The sequence below is a fragment of the Myodes glareolus genome, chromosome 6, assembly GCF_982192425.1.
Source record: "Myodes glareolus chromosome 6, mMyoGla1.1, whole genome shotgun sequence".
NCBI classification, from domain to species: Eukaryota; Metazoa; Chordata; class Mammalia; order Rodentia; family Cricetidae; genus Myodes; species Myodes glareolus.
In genome coordinates, this window is record NC_142031.1 from 4,200,923 (window position 1) to 4,220,189 (window position 19,267).

The 19,267-nt window shown below is 53.7% G+C and overlaps 1 protein-coding gene across 4 annotated transcripts in view; it reads right to left on the reverse strand.

The window, feature by feature from the left end:
- Nphp4 (nephrocystin 4) overlaps positions 1 to 19,267 on the reverse strand; it is an 84,659-nt gene that overhangs the window by 25,062 nt on the left and 40,330 nt on the right. For all 4 annotated transcript variants that reach the window (XR_015738020.1, XM_087906809.1, XM_087906810.1 and 1 more), the window contains 5 exons: positions 14,779 to 14,905; positions 3,532 to 3,593; positions 1,449 to 1,565; positions 679 to 830; positions 369 to 560 (listed from right to left, as the gene is read on the reverse strand). Coding sequence is in view for 3 of the 4 variants with exons in the window: in XM_087906809.1 (XP_087762935.1) it covers positions 369 to 560; positions 679 to 830; positions 1,449 to 1,565; positions 3,532 to 3,593; positions 14,779 to 14,905 (650 nt within the window). In the remaining variant the exon portion in view is untranslated. The remainder of the gene's footprint in view (positions 1 to 368; positions 561 to 678; positions 831 to 1,448; positions 1,566 to 3,531; positions 3,594 to 14,778; positions 14,906 to 19,267) is intronic.

Genomic DNA, 19,267 nt, shown 5'->3' on the forward strand with positions numbered 1-19,267 from the left:
CTCATTGACCTCTCCAGCACCAATTCTGCTTGCATGACACCAAGCTTCCCATCATGATGACAATGAACTAAACCTCTGAACTGTAAGTCACCCTTTATAAGAGTCGCCATGGTCAAGGTGTCTCTTCACAGCTATAGAAACCCTAAGACAGTCATTATATACCATATGACCATATCAGATTACCAACCACCCCATAAATGCACACAACCACCCCATGAACGCACACAATTACTACATGTATCAGTTAACTCAGAACATAGATGGCCCTGTTCCAGTTGGCAAAGCCTGAATGCAGAGCACACTGAGAGTCAGATATTCCGCAGAAGGAAGAAGTCAGGGAGTAGCATGGATGGGCACCTGGAGACTACCTGCTGAAGGCCAGAAACTGCAGCACTATCTCATTCCCTCGAAGACAGTCTGACTCCTCCTTCTGAGGGTTGAACCTCACGGGGTCTATGGGGTTGACGGCTTCCACGGGCTGCTGCCTGGCATCAAGGATCTCAGGGAAGCCGGATGACTGCAGGAGCGCCATTGCAGCTCTCGAGAGCTGGCTTCTAGAGCTGAAATAGAAAAAAACCCCTCAGTCCAAATCCCAGGCGGTGCCGCGCACACCTCTGATGAGCAGCAAAGCCTGTTCATCAAAGCCAAAGGTCCAAGGCCTCCCCCACCGAGGCTCACCTCCTGCTCTGGGTCCCCACAACAATGGGGGCATGCAAAGGAGTGAAGGGAAGTTCCTGGAGCTGATCGACGATGGCAGGGGTCCCCAGAACCAGGGACATCTGGCTCAGGTCAGCTTCCAGGTGGGAGACCCTGCCCTCTAATGGGGATTCCTGCAGAACAAAAGCAGGGCTCCAGCTGTGCAGTGAGGTCCCAGAGGAGCTCAGGCCCAAGGGTTTACGGCCCAAATGACTTCTGGGAGGTCATCAGCTCAGCAACTATCAATACAGGAGGTTTTTAATCTCAGGTAATCAATGACTGATTCTAGCATCTGTCCCATGCAATACTTGGGCCAAACTAAAAATAAATAAATAATACATTTTTTAAAATTTTGTTTTTTATCTGTAAATCAAGGCTAACCGCTCATTCATTGTACATTTTATTCAGCAACGCCATCTGTGAGTTACAAAGCAACGAGAAAGAAACCACAAATTTCATGAGCAGGCCAGTGTCACAGAGACACCTGATGTCTAAACACCAAATGCCAAGCGGTTCAGCAAGACACCACATTCCTGTTTGGCCCCAGAATGGTGGCAAAGGTCTAAGGTGGAAAGTCAGGTACCACCTACCCCTCCCCGTCCCCTCCCATTCCCTCCCGTCCCACAGCCCACATCACAAAGAACACCCCAAGGCCCTGGCACCCAATCAAGCAACCATCAGACTTCCTTCCCATCAGAAGGTGATGAGCTTGTGTGGGAGAGGGAAGCAGGACAGGGTGGGTATACACTTACTGCCTGGAGCTGGGGACCCTGAGGGGACTGAGGGCTGTCCAGGGCCTGAGGAGGGATCTTGGAAGAGCTGCGTGGAGCCAGAGACTGTGGGGAGGCCGCCAGCTGGGACAGCGACAGCTGCAAGACAAGAGGTCCTGGGTGAAATCCCCGAGTGTGCCCGTCAATGCGCGGAGCCCCCAGCACACGCGTGCCCACGCAGACCCTGTGGGAGAGGAAGACACACAGAAGCCCACGCATGCCCATGCAGACCCTATGGGAGAGGAAGACACACAGGAGCCCACATGTGCCCGTGCAGACCCTGTGGAAGAGGAAGACACACAGAAGCCCACGCGTGCCCATGCAGACCCTGTGGGTGAGGAAGACACACAGAAGCCCACGCATGCCCACGCAGACCCTGTGGGAGAGGAAGACACACAGAAGCCCTCGCGTGCCCATGCAGACCCTGTGGGAGAGAAAGACACACAGAAACACACGGGTGCCCACGCAGACCCTGTGGGAGAGGAAGGTGACTCCCACACATCACCACCAGGTATAACGCCAGCACTCGCCAGGCCAGCGGTGCTCTGAAATCCAGAGTCCTCCAAACGCCCTTAATTCATAACTACAAGGAGGCCTGGTGCTATGATCTCTCTCGCACCATAGTTTGAATGAGGACAGTCCCAGTGGGAAAGTGGGCGAGGAGGGGCTCCTGCTGCGGGACTTGCTCCTCTGGATTTGCTCCTGTCCTTGCACTGAGCACCTCCAAAGCTCTGTCCTGCTCCCTGTCCACCGAGGCAGTGACCACACTGGATGGACAGCAGGAAGTCTGGGGACAGACTCTCCACCCCACAGTCTCCTCACCTCTGTAAGGACAACAATGGCCTCAACAGTCGGCTGCGAGAGAATTACAGATAAGCTCAGGGCACTCAGCCACCTACAAAGTTTATGGTCACAAGCGGGAAATGAACGCTAATATCAAAGGGTGGGGTGGGTGGGACTCAGGGCTGCACTGGAGTGTGTGTCTCCAGTCACAGCTGGACTCCATTTCCAGGGCACACTTCTGAGGGATGGCGGCTGCCAGCAAGGACAGCTAGCCCAGAGGAGGACTCAGCAGGATGAGGGCAGTAGTGTGCACCAGGCAGTAGCCCTGGGGAATGGGAAGGGCCTTTAGGGTCCTCTCAGCCCCCTTCCGACTACTAGGCCAGCAGGAGGCAGGAAGCGGCATGGACTGCACCTTGGATCTGGCTTCCCTAAAGTTCAGTTTTCAGGATGATGGTAAAAGCCATGCAGTCAAAGCCACCCAGGGCCAGGGGACACGAGTCCCCAGCCTGCTCAGGTGCCAATGACCCAGCCAGGGGACACGAGTCCCCAGCCTGCTCAGCTGCCAATGACCCAGCCAGGGGACACGAGCCCCCAGTCTGCTCAGTTGCCAATGACCCAGCCAGGGCACACGAGCCCCCGGTCTGCTTAGTTGCCAATGACCCAGGGCCAGGGGACACGAGCCCCCAGTCTGCTCAGGTGCCAATGACCCAGTCAGGGGAAACGAGCCCCCAGCCTGCTCAGGTGCCAATGACCCAGGGCCAGGGGACACGAGCCCCCAGCCTGCTCAGGTGCCAATGACCCAGTCAGGAAGAACCATGCTTTTTGCACAGTAAGTTCTAGGCTATGGAGGTGAATTCTGGTTTATAGGCAGGTGGCTGTCCAGATGTCCAGCCTCTGCCAGCTGTGGTCCAAAATCTGCAAACACTGAGTGCTTGGCCCATAGGCCAGCTGCTGTCTGGTGTTGTGACACTCTGGGAAGGGTGATGGTCACACACTCCAGTGTCTTGGGCAGTCAATGGCACTGACCCAACAAGCCTCACCACTGGGAGAATGTGGTTTTTTTAAGTGTGGATGGCGAGATCCAGGATCACTAACTGGGCAGGAAGCCACCAGAATGGCAGCTGGACCTGGATGTCAGCTAGTTGAGGCAGGCTGCAGGACAGGGCAGAGGAGACCAGAGACAAACCCAGCCCCAGCATCCATGAATCCTTTCTTCAGCCCTAAACCACCTAACCCCTTATTCTAGAATATGAGAGCCCCCCCCCCTTGAGCCTGGACTTACCCCTGGTCCCACAGGAGAGTCCTGGATGGCAGCAAGATCCTGGTCTGTCGGTGCTGGTGTGCCTGGAGTGGGGGGAACACAGGGGCCATGAGCATCTGCAGGACCCAGAATGCCAGTGCAGTTGGGCCCACCGTGCTTCTCTAACTCGCGTATAACTGGCTGCTTGCATAAACTGTGGCCAGCACAGCTCCTTTGAGCCTGGAGATTGGAAGCAAGGCTGCCTCCTCACGCCCACTCTGCCTACTTCCTTCCCTCTGCAGCAAGCAGCCTTGCTAAGTGTGGGCCAAGTGAGACAGGACCACGGCTCCTGGACACTCAAGCTCACTGACACACCCACTACTCCACCGCTGGGAGCTTTCTGCCACCCATACCGCTGTCCTGGGAGTGTCCAGCTCTGATGTATGCCTGACTTAGTGGTACCGTGGCTATGGGCTCCCTGGTGATCTCAACATCACCTCCTGAACACAGCCCATCTCCAGGGTGTTCTCATTCACAATGCAGGTGTGCCAGCCCTCCAGTAGATTCCCCAGAGCAATGACAACAGCTGTGACCCTTCAGAGGCCAACACAGTGTCCAGAGGCCCGAGAGGCCCTCTGCAGAGTGACATCCTCCCCTACTGGGGCCACTGCCCTGTAGCAGCACAACAGTCAAGCCGGGAGTGATGCTGAGGTCGGGCTGTGCAGACATCACAGCCACGTTCCATCTTACAGCCACTGCACACATGCCACCACTGGCCTTCACCTCCATGGCCACAATAAGATGGCTGTTCCAGTGAGATTCCAGCCCACCTGACAGGGAGGGTCACCTCTGCCTGCCCCCAGAGATGAGGGTGCAGCTATATGAACCTTGCATTTCCCTGTGGCACGATCTGACTGTTGTCCTGAGATCACAGCTTCGTGTCCATGCCTTGCCTGAACCACTGCAGTCCCCAGTGATGGGGCACTGCCACTTCTAGGTAACCTTATTCCCTACGGGACTTCGATTTCAAAAAATATCCTGCCCTCTCCCCAGGGCCTTGTCCAACCCTCACGGGGCAGACAAGAGATGCCAGGCACTCACACAGCTCTCTTCCTCACATGGCCCACAGCCAACATGACTGACGCTCTTACACTTCCCCAGGTACCCTGGGGTCCCCACAGCAGAGGGCACAGGGCAAAACAGCCGTGTCTCTGCCTCTGTACCATCTGCATGGAGAATGCCCAACAACTTCCTGCTGCATTCTGGGTTGCAGCAAAACAAAAATAAGGTCAGCACACTTGCTATTGAAGAAGAGATGCAGGACAAACTGCTTAAACCCCGCACGCAACATAGCCTCCGGAGCACACAAGACCTAGCCTCGTCTGCTGCTTTCCAGAGGGTCCCTTAGGAGATGCCACAGCTTGTCCCAGGACTCGTGAGGGTCTGGGGGAAGTCTTGTGAGATCTCACTGATGGGGACAAGATAGCAGGGAGTTTCAGGGATGGAAGTGGGGACCAACCCAAAAGGGCTTCTGCCTCAGGAAACCCAAATGCCCAGACTGACCAGAATGGCTCATGGGCCAGCTGCCACCAAGGAAGCGTCCACCTTCCCACCCACCCCCTCCTCACATGTCAAAAGGGTTCCCAGTGACCCAGACACTCATGGCCAAGAAGCCTGTGGTCTGAGACACCAGCTGCTTTGCTCTGGGGGAGCCAGAAGACAAGTCCAACTGGCTGTTTCCCCAGGACAACCTCAGCTCTCTGGAGGCAAACGTGGGTGCTGCCACCCAGCCGGCCAGCACAGGGTGCCTGGCCCAGGTCCCCAGGCATCTTCTGCAGCTCTCTCCACCTAAAGAGCCCAAGGATGAGACGGGAAAGCTCTACTTTGTTCCGCCCTAAATGGGAACCTGGAAAACTCTACAGACCGATTTTATAAAGAGGGAAAATTGCAGGAGATGGCTCCATTATCCTTAGCCAAGAGAAAGTCAGCACTTAGGCACGGGCCTGTGTGCATCCTCCGGGCGAGGGAAAGCTCGCAGGCTGGAGGCAACATCACTGGGGCCCATTACGGCTTCTCCCCCACAGGCTCAAATTTGGGTATTGTATGGTATGTTTCCTCAGGTAATTCTTTATATTGTGACTTACCATGCAATTTTACCTTCTGATAGAGCTAAAACAGCCTTTAAAAGGCTCTGGCAGGCCTCTTAGGATACCTGCTGTGAACCCAGGCTGTGAGGGCCCAACCCACACCCCAAGAGAAGCACGGGTGGGGAAGAAATCTATCCAGACCAAGAGATGCTCACTTTCCAATCTTTCCCTCTTGGCACCTCATCCCTACCCAGGGCACACCACGGTCCCACAGGAAGGGTGCGTCTGATTGAAGTCCACTTCTGCTATGGCAACAACTGGGCAGGAACCCCAGGGCAACACACTGGACCCCAAGACAATATGTCTCTGTGCCCACGTCCACCTGCAGAATGTCCAGGAGCGCACCACATGGCCCGGAACCAACACAAGCAAGCTCATATACAATAGGAACCCCTAAGTAAAGCGCTAGCTGGTGTGTTAAATGTGCGAGGTCAGCTAGGTGCACTTACAGTGAGAAGAGCCAGTGACCAGACACACGGCACAATTCTATCCTATCTACTGATCCCACCTCCTGAGGGGAGAGGCAGGGGAGCAACCACGTGTGGCTGGCTGGCCTGCTGCTAGCTTAACGGCTCCCTGAGCAGGGTGAGCTGCAAGGCACTTAGCACCCATCGGCTAGTGTGAGCTCCCACATTACCACGGGCTGGATGAGGCTTTAATTATAGCTAGGTGCTACTCATCAGATCTACCATGGCGGTCCTGGCCACAGCTAGAAGGCCCTTTGGGCTACACTAATGACAGCAATCAGCACAGGCCTGCGCAGAGAGTTCCACCGGCAGCCGGTAACTACTGACTGCAGTCATTTCTCCCCAGAAGGTGGCTTTGAAAGCTGGACTCCATTCCTGGGGCTGGAGATAGCACTTAACTGTGCCTGGGCCTGAGTCTCTGGGTTTAAGAAGTGGCCTGGCCATTAAGGGGAGCATGGAGACCATGGCTTCTCTTAGGTCAAAGGGGTCTGGGGAGCCACATGGACAGCGCAGCTCGGTGGCGCACAACCTCAGTGTCTGGAGGAAAGAGACTAAGTCAGTGGGTCCCAAGACACCAGCGGAGGCTGCTGGCCAATTGCCAGAGACAAGGAAACAGGCTCCCCAGCCACAGCAGGCTGTGTCCTGCCTGAGCACCGTCTACCTGCTCCTGGCATACGCCTACTCTCAGGTAGTCTCCACGTGCCAAGAACTGCTGCCAGCCAGACATCCGCCACCCACCCCAGTTTGCCGGTTTGGCCTCAAAGGCCCACGTGTCCTCCACCTGACCGTGCAAGGGCTCCTGAAGGGTCAGGCAGGGGGCTACACTCTGACCCCAATCTGAGCTGTCACAGGTCCCTTTGAGTCCTTCAAAGTCCCACGGCTTGCACGGCCACTGCCTTCTGGGCACACTAGGGAGAGGGCTGTTCTCCAGGGCTTGTGTGGCCATAGGGCGGGACTTCCCTGGTACACACTGAGCTGTTCCCTCCAGCCCTGGCCAGACCTCAGCATAGTTTAGCCTGACCATGAAGGCTGGACGCCGTCACTCCGCAGGAGACTACAAACACAACAGAGCAGCACTCTGCACCCATGTCCATTAGCACAGCTGGCTGGTCTCCCTAAGAGTGAGCATTTGCTAGGCTTTCATCTCTGCTGGTGTCCCACCGAAGGGCAGACAAGGATGGGGACCAAGGACAGGGCAGTGCCCCCCTCCCAGCAACCCTCAAACTTCCACTGTCACCTTGTTAGTGCACAGGGGCTCGGGAGAGTGGGACCTGACACCCACCGCATCCTGAGGGAGCCACCGAATGGTCACTTGTCTTCTGGAGCCACCCATGTCTCAGCGCTCTGCGCCGCATGGCAGCGAACAGAGAAGATGGGCAGCTTCCTTCCCTACAACTACTTCCCTATCCCTCTGGCTCATGGGTTTGTTCTTAACCGAGGGGCACAGAAAGATGCCAGGATAAGAGAGTAACTAATGCAGGGCAGGGCAACACCCTGCACCACTGTCCCAGACCTGGTGGCAGTGGAGGTCCTCAGTATAGCAGAAACCTGAAGAAGCAGGCGTTGGGTGTACTCTTTCTGGAAAGATGGATGACATTACCATGGCATCTTCCTGATGATGGCCTTGGCAGGGGGTAGGAGGCATGCGTAACAAGGCACTTGGGCCCTCCATCCCCAAGCGTAAGCTCCCTTCCTGAGAGGGCTGCACCCCAGAAACTGGGAAGCAGCAGGCATGTGGGGTGAGGGATGGAGGGGCGGGGGTAGAGGAAAGCACTCGGCTAGCTGGATGCCCGTGGTAACCTGTGGTCAGCCCCCAAGACAGGAGAGCAAAAGCCCAGAAGGTAGAGCAAGAAAAGAGAGTGGCAGGGGGAGCTGGAATGGGATGAAAGCAGAGAGAGGGGCAGTGTGGCCCATCGCAGAGAGGGAGGGGAGGAAAGAGCCTGGGCCTTAATGAAATCGTCATTAGACGTAAAGGAAGGTGGCAAAAGTGGTTCCCTGTCATCAGACCATGGGGATAAAAGATGAATCAGTACTAATGGGCTCCGGGCACTAGGGATTCACAAGGCAAACCCATCTGAAAGGCCTTTATTCCTCGCGGATCTGCTGGTAAGCCATCCTTCCTGAGGCTTTGATCACAGGGGAGGGAAAATGGGAAACTAAAAGCAAAGAGAAGAACCTGATGGTGGGGCAGGCATGGACCTCTACCTGAGTGAACTCAGATCACAGCCATCATGGAATGAGGCCTATCCGGAGGCCTGAAGGGTCAGCTTAGCTCAGTTCCCCAACAGAGCCCACACTTCCCACAGTCTTGTACCTAGGGGAGATCCTACTGCTGTGTCCAAGGTGGCCAAAAGCCACCCCACTTCTGTGGGAGGCCCAGGCTCCACAGACACAAGGCCATTGCCAAGGACTATGGCGCAGTGGCAGCTGGCAGGACCGAGCCACACATATCAAGGAGACACGGCAGTGCGTGTTTTCCATGACCCCTGCTACAGGACTGTTTTCAGATCTACTGAGCAAACAATCCAAACTGCCGTCACCACCAGAACACTCAAAAAGCAAAATATGGGTCAAAGCAACTCCATACTCTGTCAAAAGTGCAGCCTGAGCACCCTCTAGTGGCTCGAGGCTTGCTCTCCCATCATCAGAGATGAACAGACCTCTGTCTCTCTGTCAACTTTATAGGAAAATAAAAAGGATGATCCATTCGGGAGGGCCCGAATACCTCACTTAAAGTGACAGTCACATGCCATTAAGATTTCCAGAGGAGCTGTGTAAGCTGGTACGACGCTGATGTCTGCAAAGTTCCTCTCACAAGTTAGACGCTAGTGAGCATTTTTAAGTCTCTTATATTGGGGTCTTGGGAGGCAATGACTTCTGAGCCAGGAGCAGGGTGGAATGACTGTATGAACAGGCCACGAGAGCAGTTATAAATCCAAATTAAATAAGCCAGACAAACCAGGCCTCAGCCACACAGTCACTGAAACACGCGCCTTGCCACTTTAATACTGTGCTGTGGAGCTGTTCCTGATGTCTACAGAAACCAAAGCAGACATCTCTCTGCGGAGACAGTGAATCTTTTTTAAAGACCTCAGAGTGTGTGCACGATTGGTTCTGCTTCTTCAGAGGCACCCCTCCCCCCAGCAGACTCAATCTAGAGAACAGAATGCTGCTGAGCTGAGCGGGTACTGGGGAGGGACCTGGTAAGCAGGCTCTGCCCCACACACACTCCTCCTACCCTGCACCCCACCCCCACCCCCGCAGTTCCTCCAGTCCCAGCCCACCTGCTCACCAGTCAGCTCCTCCCTAGCCACTCGCTAGCAACATCCGCACAGGGGCTGCTGAGGGCAGATCCCTGGACACTGGATTCTGTGCTCCTCAAGTCAGGGAGCCAGAGAAGGGGACAGGTCGAGGCACCCTGTGGCCCCCATAGATAGGGGAGCTGGGTGGAACTGTACTGGCGGGAGGTCCTTTGGCGACCAATGCCTTCTGATCGGTCTCCCAGAGCCCCTACCCTCTCTGAGGAACTTTACTGTGGAGTGCTGCCCGGCACCCCTCACCACGTACCCAGAGTGGGTGTGTGACCCCAGACCCAGTCTCCAGTCTCCCCTGCCCCACCCTAGCCCCACCCCAGCCCGGCCTCCAGTCTCCAGGCTTCTGTCAGTGTGGGTAACACAGGAGGACACCGGCCACTACCTCAAAACCCTCCTGGAGCCAAAGTAACTGACATACCTCGCTCTGTTGGGATTCCTAAATCCAAGGATTATCCTGGAATGCCTGAACTCAGAGCAGGGAGAACCTTCTGGCAAGAAGCCAGGTCTGCAGAAAACAGAGCTGAAAGGAGGAGAGAGAGAACAGGGGAAAGGGTGGGGGCAGACGGGAGCAGAAACATGCGGGTCCTGGGGTCCCACCACCCCAATGCAGCACTGCCTCCGAGCTTTCCCATCACACAAGTCAACGAGATGCCCTCTCCTCTTTCTCTCTTTCATTCACCTGGCAGATAAATATGTTTATTTATCCATTCCCTGGCTGGGAAGGAGAAGGTGTTTTTTAAATTCATGGGTCTGGGTAAGCGTAAGCATGAAGGTCTGAGTCAAATCCCCAGCACACCTGCGAAAAGCCAGGCACGGCTGAGAGCCTGCAACCTGGTGCTGTGGAAGATGGAGACGGGAGTACTGGGCCTTACTGGCCGGCCCACCTCCAGAGCCAGCGGGAGACCCTGTCTCGAGGGACTAATACAGCACAGAATGACATAGCTACTGACCTGACACCCCCATCCCCAAATGCCACCTCATTCACTCATTCATCCATTCATTCATTCATGCTGAGAATTCATGTCAGAACCTCACACATGCTCAACCACTAAGGTATATTCCCAGCTCCACAAACACAACATAAATCTGGGGGCAGGAGCTAGAGAGATGGCTCAGCAGTTAAGAGCATGTATTGCTCTTGTGTGGGACCTAGGTTAGCTCCCAGCACCCACAGCGAGTGCCCCCCCCAACTGCCTGTAACTCCATCTCCAGGAGGCATGACAGCTTGTTCTGGCTACTACCGGCACTGAACTCAAGTGCACACACCCACACACAGACATATACACAGACACATAATTAAAAATGAAAACAAAATCCAAAATGAAACAAAAACTATACTCAAGAACAGCCAGGTAGTAGTGGTGCACACCTTTAATCCCAACACTCGGGAGGCAGAGGCAGGCGGATCTCTATGAGTTCAAGGCCATCCTGGTCTACAAAGTAGATTCCAGGATAGCCAGGGCTGTTACACAGAGAAATCCTGTCTTAGAAAAAAACATCAAAGAACAGCCAGGGCCATTCTGCCAGCATCGTGAGGGTGACAAGTGACCCTGTCTGCTGCGGCAGTCATTAGAGACTTGGGCTCTGTGTGCCAGCTACATCACTTCTGGCCTGTTAAGTCATACGAGCCGTCTCCACTTTCCTGGGTTTCATGTGCATGCGCGTGTGATGTTTTCCAACATTTAGTTGAGTGACATGAAGCTAGGACTGAATTTACATTTTCTGTACAAAAAAAGTGTGCCAGTGCCATCTACTGGCAACTGTGTCCTGACTCCCTGACTCCATGTGGTCAGCAGGATGACTAACTATTCCCCCTAAGATAGCTACGTCCTAATCCACAGAAGAGTGAGGGGCCAGCGGACCCTGGTCCACAGACCCTGAGGCATGACTTTAGATGCTGTTCACTGTCGGGATGCCGGAAGGAGGGAGGAGGGGTCAAGCATCACTAGATGTCGGGGAAAGGAGAGGCAATGGATTCTTCATAGAGCCTGTGGAAGGCATGCAGCCCTGGTGAGCCCAACCTCAGCCTGTGAGACCCACTGCACATGTGTGACTTCCAAGTCACCAAGGGCTCACCACGTTGTTACAGCATCAAGAAGCAGCCCAGGCCTCCTACCTGCACAACCGTGTCCGTCTCCCCACAGACAACACACTGTTCTTGGACGTGTAACTTTGGGGTGACTTAGGCTTCCTGTCTTCCAAACTGCCTCGGCTGCCCATTACTGGACTTTTTTTAGACTTAGAAAGTAGCACATATCCAAAAAATAAATAAATAAACACAGTGTGTGGGTACAATACACTCCAGGCAGAAATCACAAGCTAAGACTCCGTGCAGCAGAAGGGAGGGCACAGGGAATGGCTGCACAGTCCCTAGAACAAGAGCGGGGGAGGGATCCAGGGAGAGGAGGACCAACTTCTCCTTCCAGTAGGGAGACTATCCCCCCACCCACCTGAAGAAGAGAGGTGGGGGTGGGATACAGGGGAAGAGGGCAGGGCAGGATGGAAGAGGAGAGGAGTAGAAGGAGGGGAGAGGAGGGAGGGAGGGAGAGGAGGACGACTTGAAGACCCCAAGCAACAGGCAACAGAGGTCCTGAGTGGTCACCAAATGTCAACTGTCCAGAAATTTGCAGGTCAGAGAGAGAGCAAACATGGTCAGCACAGAGGACGGACTTGTTAAAACAGAGCCAAGAGTGCGGGACACCAAGGAAGCCGGTGTCCGGGGACACAGCTCGAGCAGGCAGAGGCACCTCCCAGTCTCCAGCACAGGTTCCACCAGGAAGCTGACAGACACCAGACGGGGCAGGCAGTGAAGACCATCAGGAAGATGTGGGGCCCATGAGGCTGGACAGCTGACCTCAAGTCTTATTTGGGGAGCACAGGCAGAGTTGTGAGGGATCTGGTCCTCTGGGGGAAGTCAGACCTACCTGATCAGGCCCCACCCAACACAGCAGAAGAGCAAGACCCAAATGATCAAGCTGTCCTCAGAGCGTTAGAGTACCTATTAGCCTCGCGAATTCTCAACCCCCACAAGAGAGAGAGAGAGAGAGAGAGAGAGAGAGAGAGAGAGAGAGAGAGACTCCCAAGTCCACTGCCCAGGCAGAGCTCATCAGACATGCAGAGGAGGGACACCGCCAAGTCCCCACACAAGGCAGAAGGCAGAGATGTGCAGGTTAGGAGATGCGGTGGGAACAAAGCTACAGGGACAGGGTGAGCCCTGCACGCCTCTGGCTGCACGCAGGTGGTAACCACCACTGACCATAGTGCTTCATATTTCCAAACAACAAGAGAAAACACTTGGGAATTCTCAGAACAGAGATGGACACAAACACTGCCCTGACCCCAGATGGCTCGATGCAGACACACTTGGAACGCCACGCCCCACCCTGTGCAGCCGTTCTGTAGCTAAGGGACAAACTTGAGAGAATTGACCAAGGAGGAACATCACAGTCTGTGAGGCTCTATTCCCCAGAAAATGAGGATTTGTTCTGGAGCGACTCCGACAGAAAGTGCACGCCTGCCGCCCACCACCCCAAAGGCTCTGGCGGACTTTTTGGCAGCACTCCAAGTACAGGGGATGCTGCACAGCAGATCCCACTTACATAAGATGGCCCATTAATGCACACACTCCGTGAACAACCCTGAATGGTCTCCTGAGCACAGAATTCAAACTAGGAGCTTCAACTGCTCTGCAGAGAGGACGCCTTCGGCATGGCTGGTCACCAAATGGTGAGGTTCTAGTGCCTGCGACCAGGCATTTCAGGAAATCCCAATGGATTTTGTAAAACGGAGGTCTGCATATTGAGATGTCAGAGGGGTCGGTGGGTCACTCACCTACCAGTGAGAAAATTATATTCAACAGGACCTGGCTCCACAAACCAGAACCCCAACAGACAGAGACCTACGCCAGAGCTCAGGCACCAAATCAGGATAGAAAAACAGTTAAAACTGTCCAGATTATCAGAGGCTGGGTAGTGAGGGCAGGGGGAGGCTAGGAAGGGGCTGCATGTCCTCCATGGCCATTTGGCATCCCCTGCTGTTGGGCAGCCAGAGGTAACCTGGGAGCACCGCAGAAGGAGAGCCCAGTGGAGGAGGGGAGCACAGCAGGAGTAGGGGAGTACAATGGGAGGGGACACAGTGGGAAGAGGGGAGCACAGTGGAGAGAGAGAGCACAGCAGGGTGGGAGCACAGTGGGAAGAAGAGAGCACAGCAGGAGTAGGGGAGTACAATGGGAGAGGGCACAGTGGGAAGAGGGGAGCACAGGAGTAGGGGAGTAAAATGAGAGGGGGCACAGTGGGAAGAGGGGAGCATAGTGGGAAGAGAGGAGCACAGTGGGAGGGAGAGCACAGCAGGGCGGGAGCACATTGGGAAGAGGGGAGCACAGAAGGAGGAGAGGAGCACATCAGGAGGGGAGCACAGCAGGAGTAGGGGAGTACAATGGGAGGGGCACAGCAAGAAGAGGGAAGCACAGTGGAAGGAGAGGAGCACATCAGGAGGATGGGAGCACAGTAAGAGGAAAAGAGCAGTGGGAGGAAGGGAACATAGCTGGAGGAAGGGGAGCACAGCTGAATCAAGAGAGCACAGCTAGAGCAGGGGAGCAGTACTCTATGGATTCGCAAGCGGGTCATTCCCCATCCACCCATCTGGATCAGAAAAGCAAGACTCTTACAGCCCTCAGTCAGCAGGAGACAGATCTTCTCCAGAAACCCAGGCCACAACACAACACCCACGTATGTGTCTTGCCATGTATGCCTTTCTTCCTCCATCCTGGCTTCAGCAAGGGCTCAGGCCTAAAGAAAAAGGCAATGAACACAGCACCAGGCCACACAGAAGATGCTAGGTCATTCAAGCTCAATGATAGTAATGGTTCTTCAACCCACACACACCTGTGGACCCATCAGTCACAGGACAAGGACCTCTGCTGGGAGTGATTGCCGCTTGCATCCCATTATGACCCCGTTCCTGGAGGGATATCCCCAACCCACGCACGGGAAGTCAACAGTGATCAATGCACACAGAAGGATGACAACACAAACACGCAGCCAAGGCTGGCTGCCAGCACTTCAGCTGGTCTTCCCAGGCTCCGTGTTCACAGGATGCCCCTGTGACGTGCCCTTGATGGAGTCACCCTTCACCAACACATGCATGCTTGCTTGGGGAGCTGCTAAGTAACTGAACCAATCTGCGGCAGAAGGCTGGGTGACAAACAGCTGGACCACACATCACCACATCGTCCAAACCCACATCATCATCTGAAGGGAAGTCAGCTAATTGAGTCACTAGCACAGGCAGAAGCAATTACCCAGCAGGGCTGATGAGAGAGGGAAGCAAGCTTCAGGCCAGAGGCAGCCCTCTGCAGCTCACCTGAAGGGGACGCCGGCGTCTTCCTGGAGGACCGCCGCTCTGCCTTGGGGCCACTGGCACGCTCTGTGGGGGTGTCCGAACTCAGCGAGAACTGGAACTGGATAGTTCCCGACTCCACCTGTTTCACCTGTAGTTAACCCAAGAGCAACAAAGATCACTCACTCTCATCAGTGACCCCCCAGTACGACTGCCCAGCCCTACTCTCCAGACCCCTCAAAAAAAGCTTCCGCAAGAGAGCAAAGACTCTGGAGGAAGCCACGTGTTCTTAGATCATAAACAAGTAATTTCCTGAGATGAAAATTAGTTGTGGCATTAAAATCCCAGGAGACCATATTATCAGGAAATGACATTTACTCAAGAAGTATAAGTTAAGGTATTTAATAAGCCACAATGTGTGTGTTTTTAATTAACATGTAATATCGACTGGCTTGCATAACTATAGTTCTATGAGTTTTTAACCCCTGTGCAGAAACACGTGATCTGCCCCATCCCTCTCTTGGCTGGTCCAAGCAGCCACTGCCTGCTTCTCCATAACTAGGCTGGTCTTCCTGCGTGTCACGCAAACACAATCATGCAGCGCACAGCCCTTGAGAGTGGCTTTCTCACTCATTCCATCAACCACACCAAAACACATGTCGACAGTCCATGCCTTTCATGATTGAGTCGTGTACTATTACATTGATGCATCACAACCCATCAGTCCGTCTGTCCATCTGTCCATCCATCCATCTGTCCATCCATCCACTCACTGGGAAAACCTGATGAGCTGCCAGTCTGCTGACTGTCCACGGAGGTGGCACAAACAGTGCTGTGTGAACAGTTCTCATTTCTCTGGGAATCAGCTGCTAGAAAGTGACTCTGTAGACACTACATTTTGTAGGAATTAAAATAAAAAATAAAAAATAAAAACCCTGAGCCATAGGGGCTAGAGAGATGGCTCAGCGGTTAAGAGCTTTGACTGTTATAGAAGACCCGGGTTCAGTTCCCAGCACCTACAGGGTTTAAGTGGTGACAGTTTGAATCTGGAATGTCCCCATGGGCTCATGTTCAGGGTGATCTTGAAGGCATATGGGCCTTTACTGGGTGGGGCCTGGCTGCTGCATAGGAGTCACTGGGAGCGACCTTTGCCGATTATATCCACCCCCGACTCTGGCCGGCTCCTTCTACCTCCTGTTCTTCCCAGTGAGAGTCTGGATTAAATGCTCCCACCTCCATGCACTCCACCCTGCCTTCCCGCCAGGACACACTGTGGTCCCTCTGACACTGTGAGCCATGACAAGCCTTTCCTCCCCTGTGCAGGTCTGATATTTTGGTTATTACAAAATTAATTGTAATTGATGTGGTATCTCAGTGTTACTGGTTTCTCTTAAGGTTTTAAATATAAATTCTCCCGGAGTGGCGGCACATGCTTGCAACCCAGCCCTTGGGAGGCTGACGGAGGGGGAGGGGGGAGTGTCACCACCAGCTTGAGGTCTGTATGGCTAACACAGTGAGGCTCTTTCTCAAGTAAGTAACTAAATGAATTAAACGAAAACTCCTCTCTGGCATCCCTCCCTCTAGAGGATAGAATGCAGGGGCTCTCACGGAGACCCAGGCTGCTGACATAATACTGCCTCATCCTACTGTATCTAAACACCTTGAAGACCTCACAGGATACAATGTAACTTCTGCCTCATTCTATTGTATCTAAACACCTTGAAGACCTCACAGGATACAATGTAACTTCTGCCTCATCCAACTGTATCTAAACACCTTGAAGACCTCACAGGATACAATGTAACTTCTGCCTCATCCAACTGTATCTAAACACCTTGAAGACCTCACAGGATACAATGTAACTTCTGCCTCAATCTCCCACTGAAGCCCACTCAGCCCTCATTTCCACTGTTCCTCAACCCCATCCTTCTGTCTAGGGAAGCTTGTAGCCAACGCCACTCTGCTCCGAATTCCTTTCCTTCCAGCTCACTGGGGAAGGTGCTACCTAAGCTTTGGGTGATTCTTGGTGGGCACAGAATTCTGGGTTCCAAAACCTTTTGTTTTTCCACACCAGCCCTCATGGCTTCTAACAGGAACACACAACCATCCACGTTTCCATCTCTCTGTGGGCAAGGAGCCACTTTTCTACTTCTGCTCTTGATACTTTTTCTTTGCTTTTAGTTCAGTGATCCAGTGTCTGGCTTTACATCCATTTATCTGAGGGCTACGTCCCATTTATCTCGGGGCTTTTGCTGAACTTGCAGTCTCTTGTCCAGGGTTTCCTGTCCTGGTATCTTCAGAGGCGTTTCCTGCACCGCACTCTCCCGTCTCATGGGACTGGGTGCTGACACGGGTGCTGGACTTTGGCGCTGTCCCGCTGGTCAGCAGCAGAGCCTGGCCTGCGGCCACCAATCAGCTCCTGTAGCTCGGAAGGCCCTCGCTTTGCTGACTGATCAGCCATCCACCCAGCCACAGCGCACATCTTGTGAAGACTTTACCTTTGCTGCTCTTCAGTCCTAAAATTCCCATCTTGTTCACCTCTGCGTCTTCTCTCTCTTCTCGATAGTGCTAGGGCCTGTGTGCCTGGGCGTTTTAAGATCTTTGATCACCAACCTTTCACCATCTCAGTGTTGCTGTCTACCAAAGGCCTTTTCTGTACCTCGGCTCCTGGCATACAAAATCATGAGATTGTATTGCACTCTAAAGATTACATTAAGAGTCTGTGGCTGCTTTGCATGAAGAAAGTTGATACTATGCATCGGGGGGTCAGGCCCCAGCTTCTGGCCACAGTTTCTCTGGGCAATGGTGTCCACATGAGTGCTCCTCTCAAAGTTTGCACAGTGCCGTAAGATCTGCTGCCTATGCTCCTCCGGGGGCAGCCCCAGGACTGAATAGCGTCCAACCCACACACACAGCTCAGGTCTCAAACTCCTCGGCCTGCTGATATGGTCAGATCCACATTGCAGCTTGGGATAAGCAACTTCACAAGCTGCTTCCAAGCCACTCCCCTGTGAGTGTGGGCCCCGTTCCCAGGCACCCTTCAACTTTCCAACCAAGCCTGCTGTGGTCACCGTTCCTGAGGCTGGGTGATTGTAAAGAGGGCCCGAGTGTGGGCATGGTGAATGTCCTCATCTGTCAGCTCAGGGATGTTTACAATTGATAAACTAATAGCACAGGAGGCATACTATTTCCAAATCAAAGGCAAATAACTATAAATCCTAACTAGAAACTGAAGGTGCTGGCTTCTGGAGATATAAATACTTTTGGAAGAAAAGGACAAGAGCTGGGCAGGAAGCACAGCCACACGATGTTACCTCACTTCACAGCAAACAATAAAACAACTTCTCACGATGAACCCTAAATGTGCTTCCCAGAGACGATGCAGCATTCCGTAACGCTATTTTCCTTGACTGATAGCTGCCATTCCTGCTCAGCTGTGAGTTCGCGGGCTCAGGGAAGTTCTTCCAAGTCTCACTGTGCATATTCAAAAGACAGTCGCTGAAGGGACGGGCTGTGGAGCTGGCTGGTGAGGGCCCAGGTGAAGCACACCTTGATTCCAGCTGGCCTCACTTGGCCAGAAAGAAGATGAAGAAGCCGTGGTGCTCTTCCAGCACAGGGGTGGAGACAGAGCCGCCACAATTCACCACGCCTACCCACTCTGCTCACAGTGCTGGTCCTCCACCACAGTCAACAACTGGGGATGCTACTGACATCTAGTGGCAGAAGATGGGGATGCAGCCAATCCACCCTCTAGAGCAGACAGTCCCCAGCAAAAAGTTGCCTGGCAGAAACGTCAGCAGTTCTGGGGTTGAGACATGGAACTCAGATGTGGCGTTCTTCGTGGAGGAGGGAAATGTCTAGCACGTGTGTCGCCAAGTAAGTCAAACTCTCAAAATGTGTGTGCCTGACACAGTTCACACACTCAAAAAGGGAAAAGCAACAAAGTGGCAAGATGAGCTGTACACGGGACAAACATTCACACCAGACAGACATGGAGAAAGACAGACAGAGAGACAGCCACACAGAGAGAAACACACACATACATACACACACACACACACACACACACACACACACACACACACGGGCATATAACCACACAGAAACAGAGACACACATCCACAGGGAGGAGGGGAGGAAGGACATGATTTAAAAGACGGAGAGATGGGGGAATGGTAATGACTCTGAGATTTCTGGCGGTGGTTTAATAATAGGGGCTCAGACTAGACCATATGAAAACACAGCAAAACACGGACCCATGAGAGGCATTGCTCATAACAAGAGAATACCACACTAGCTTCCCCTGATGCAGGTCCCCAGAGCATCAGTCAGATGGCCAGTAACAACACTGGAAACAATAGCTGTAGCTAGAGTCAGCACACAAGTGACATTGTGAAATGACAGGTACAGCCCCTTACCTGAGAAGGGGGAATGAGCTTAAAGGCTCCGTGCACTGCTGAGACAGGCACATGACAGGCACCACAGAGCGGGGATGGGTGGGGGTGGGAGTGAG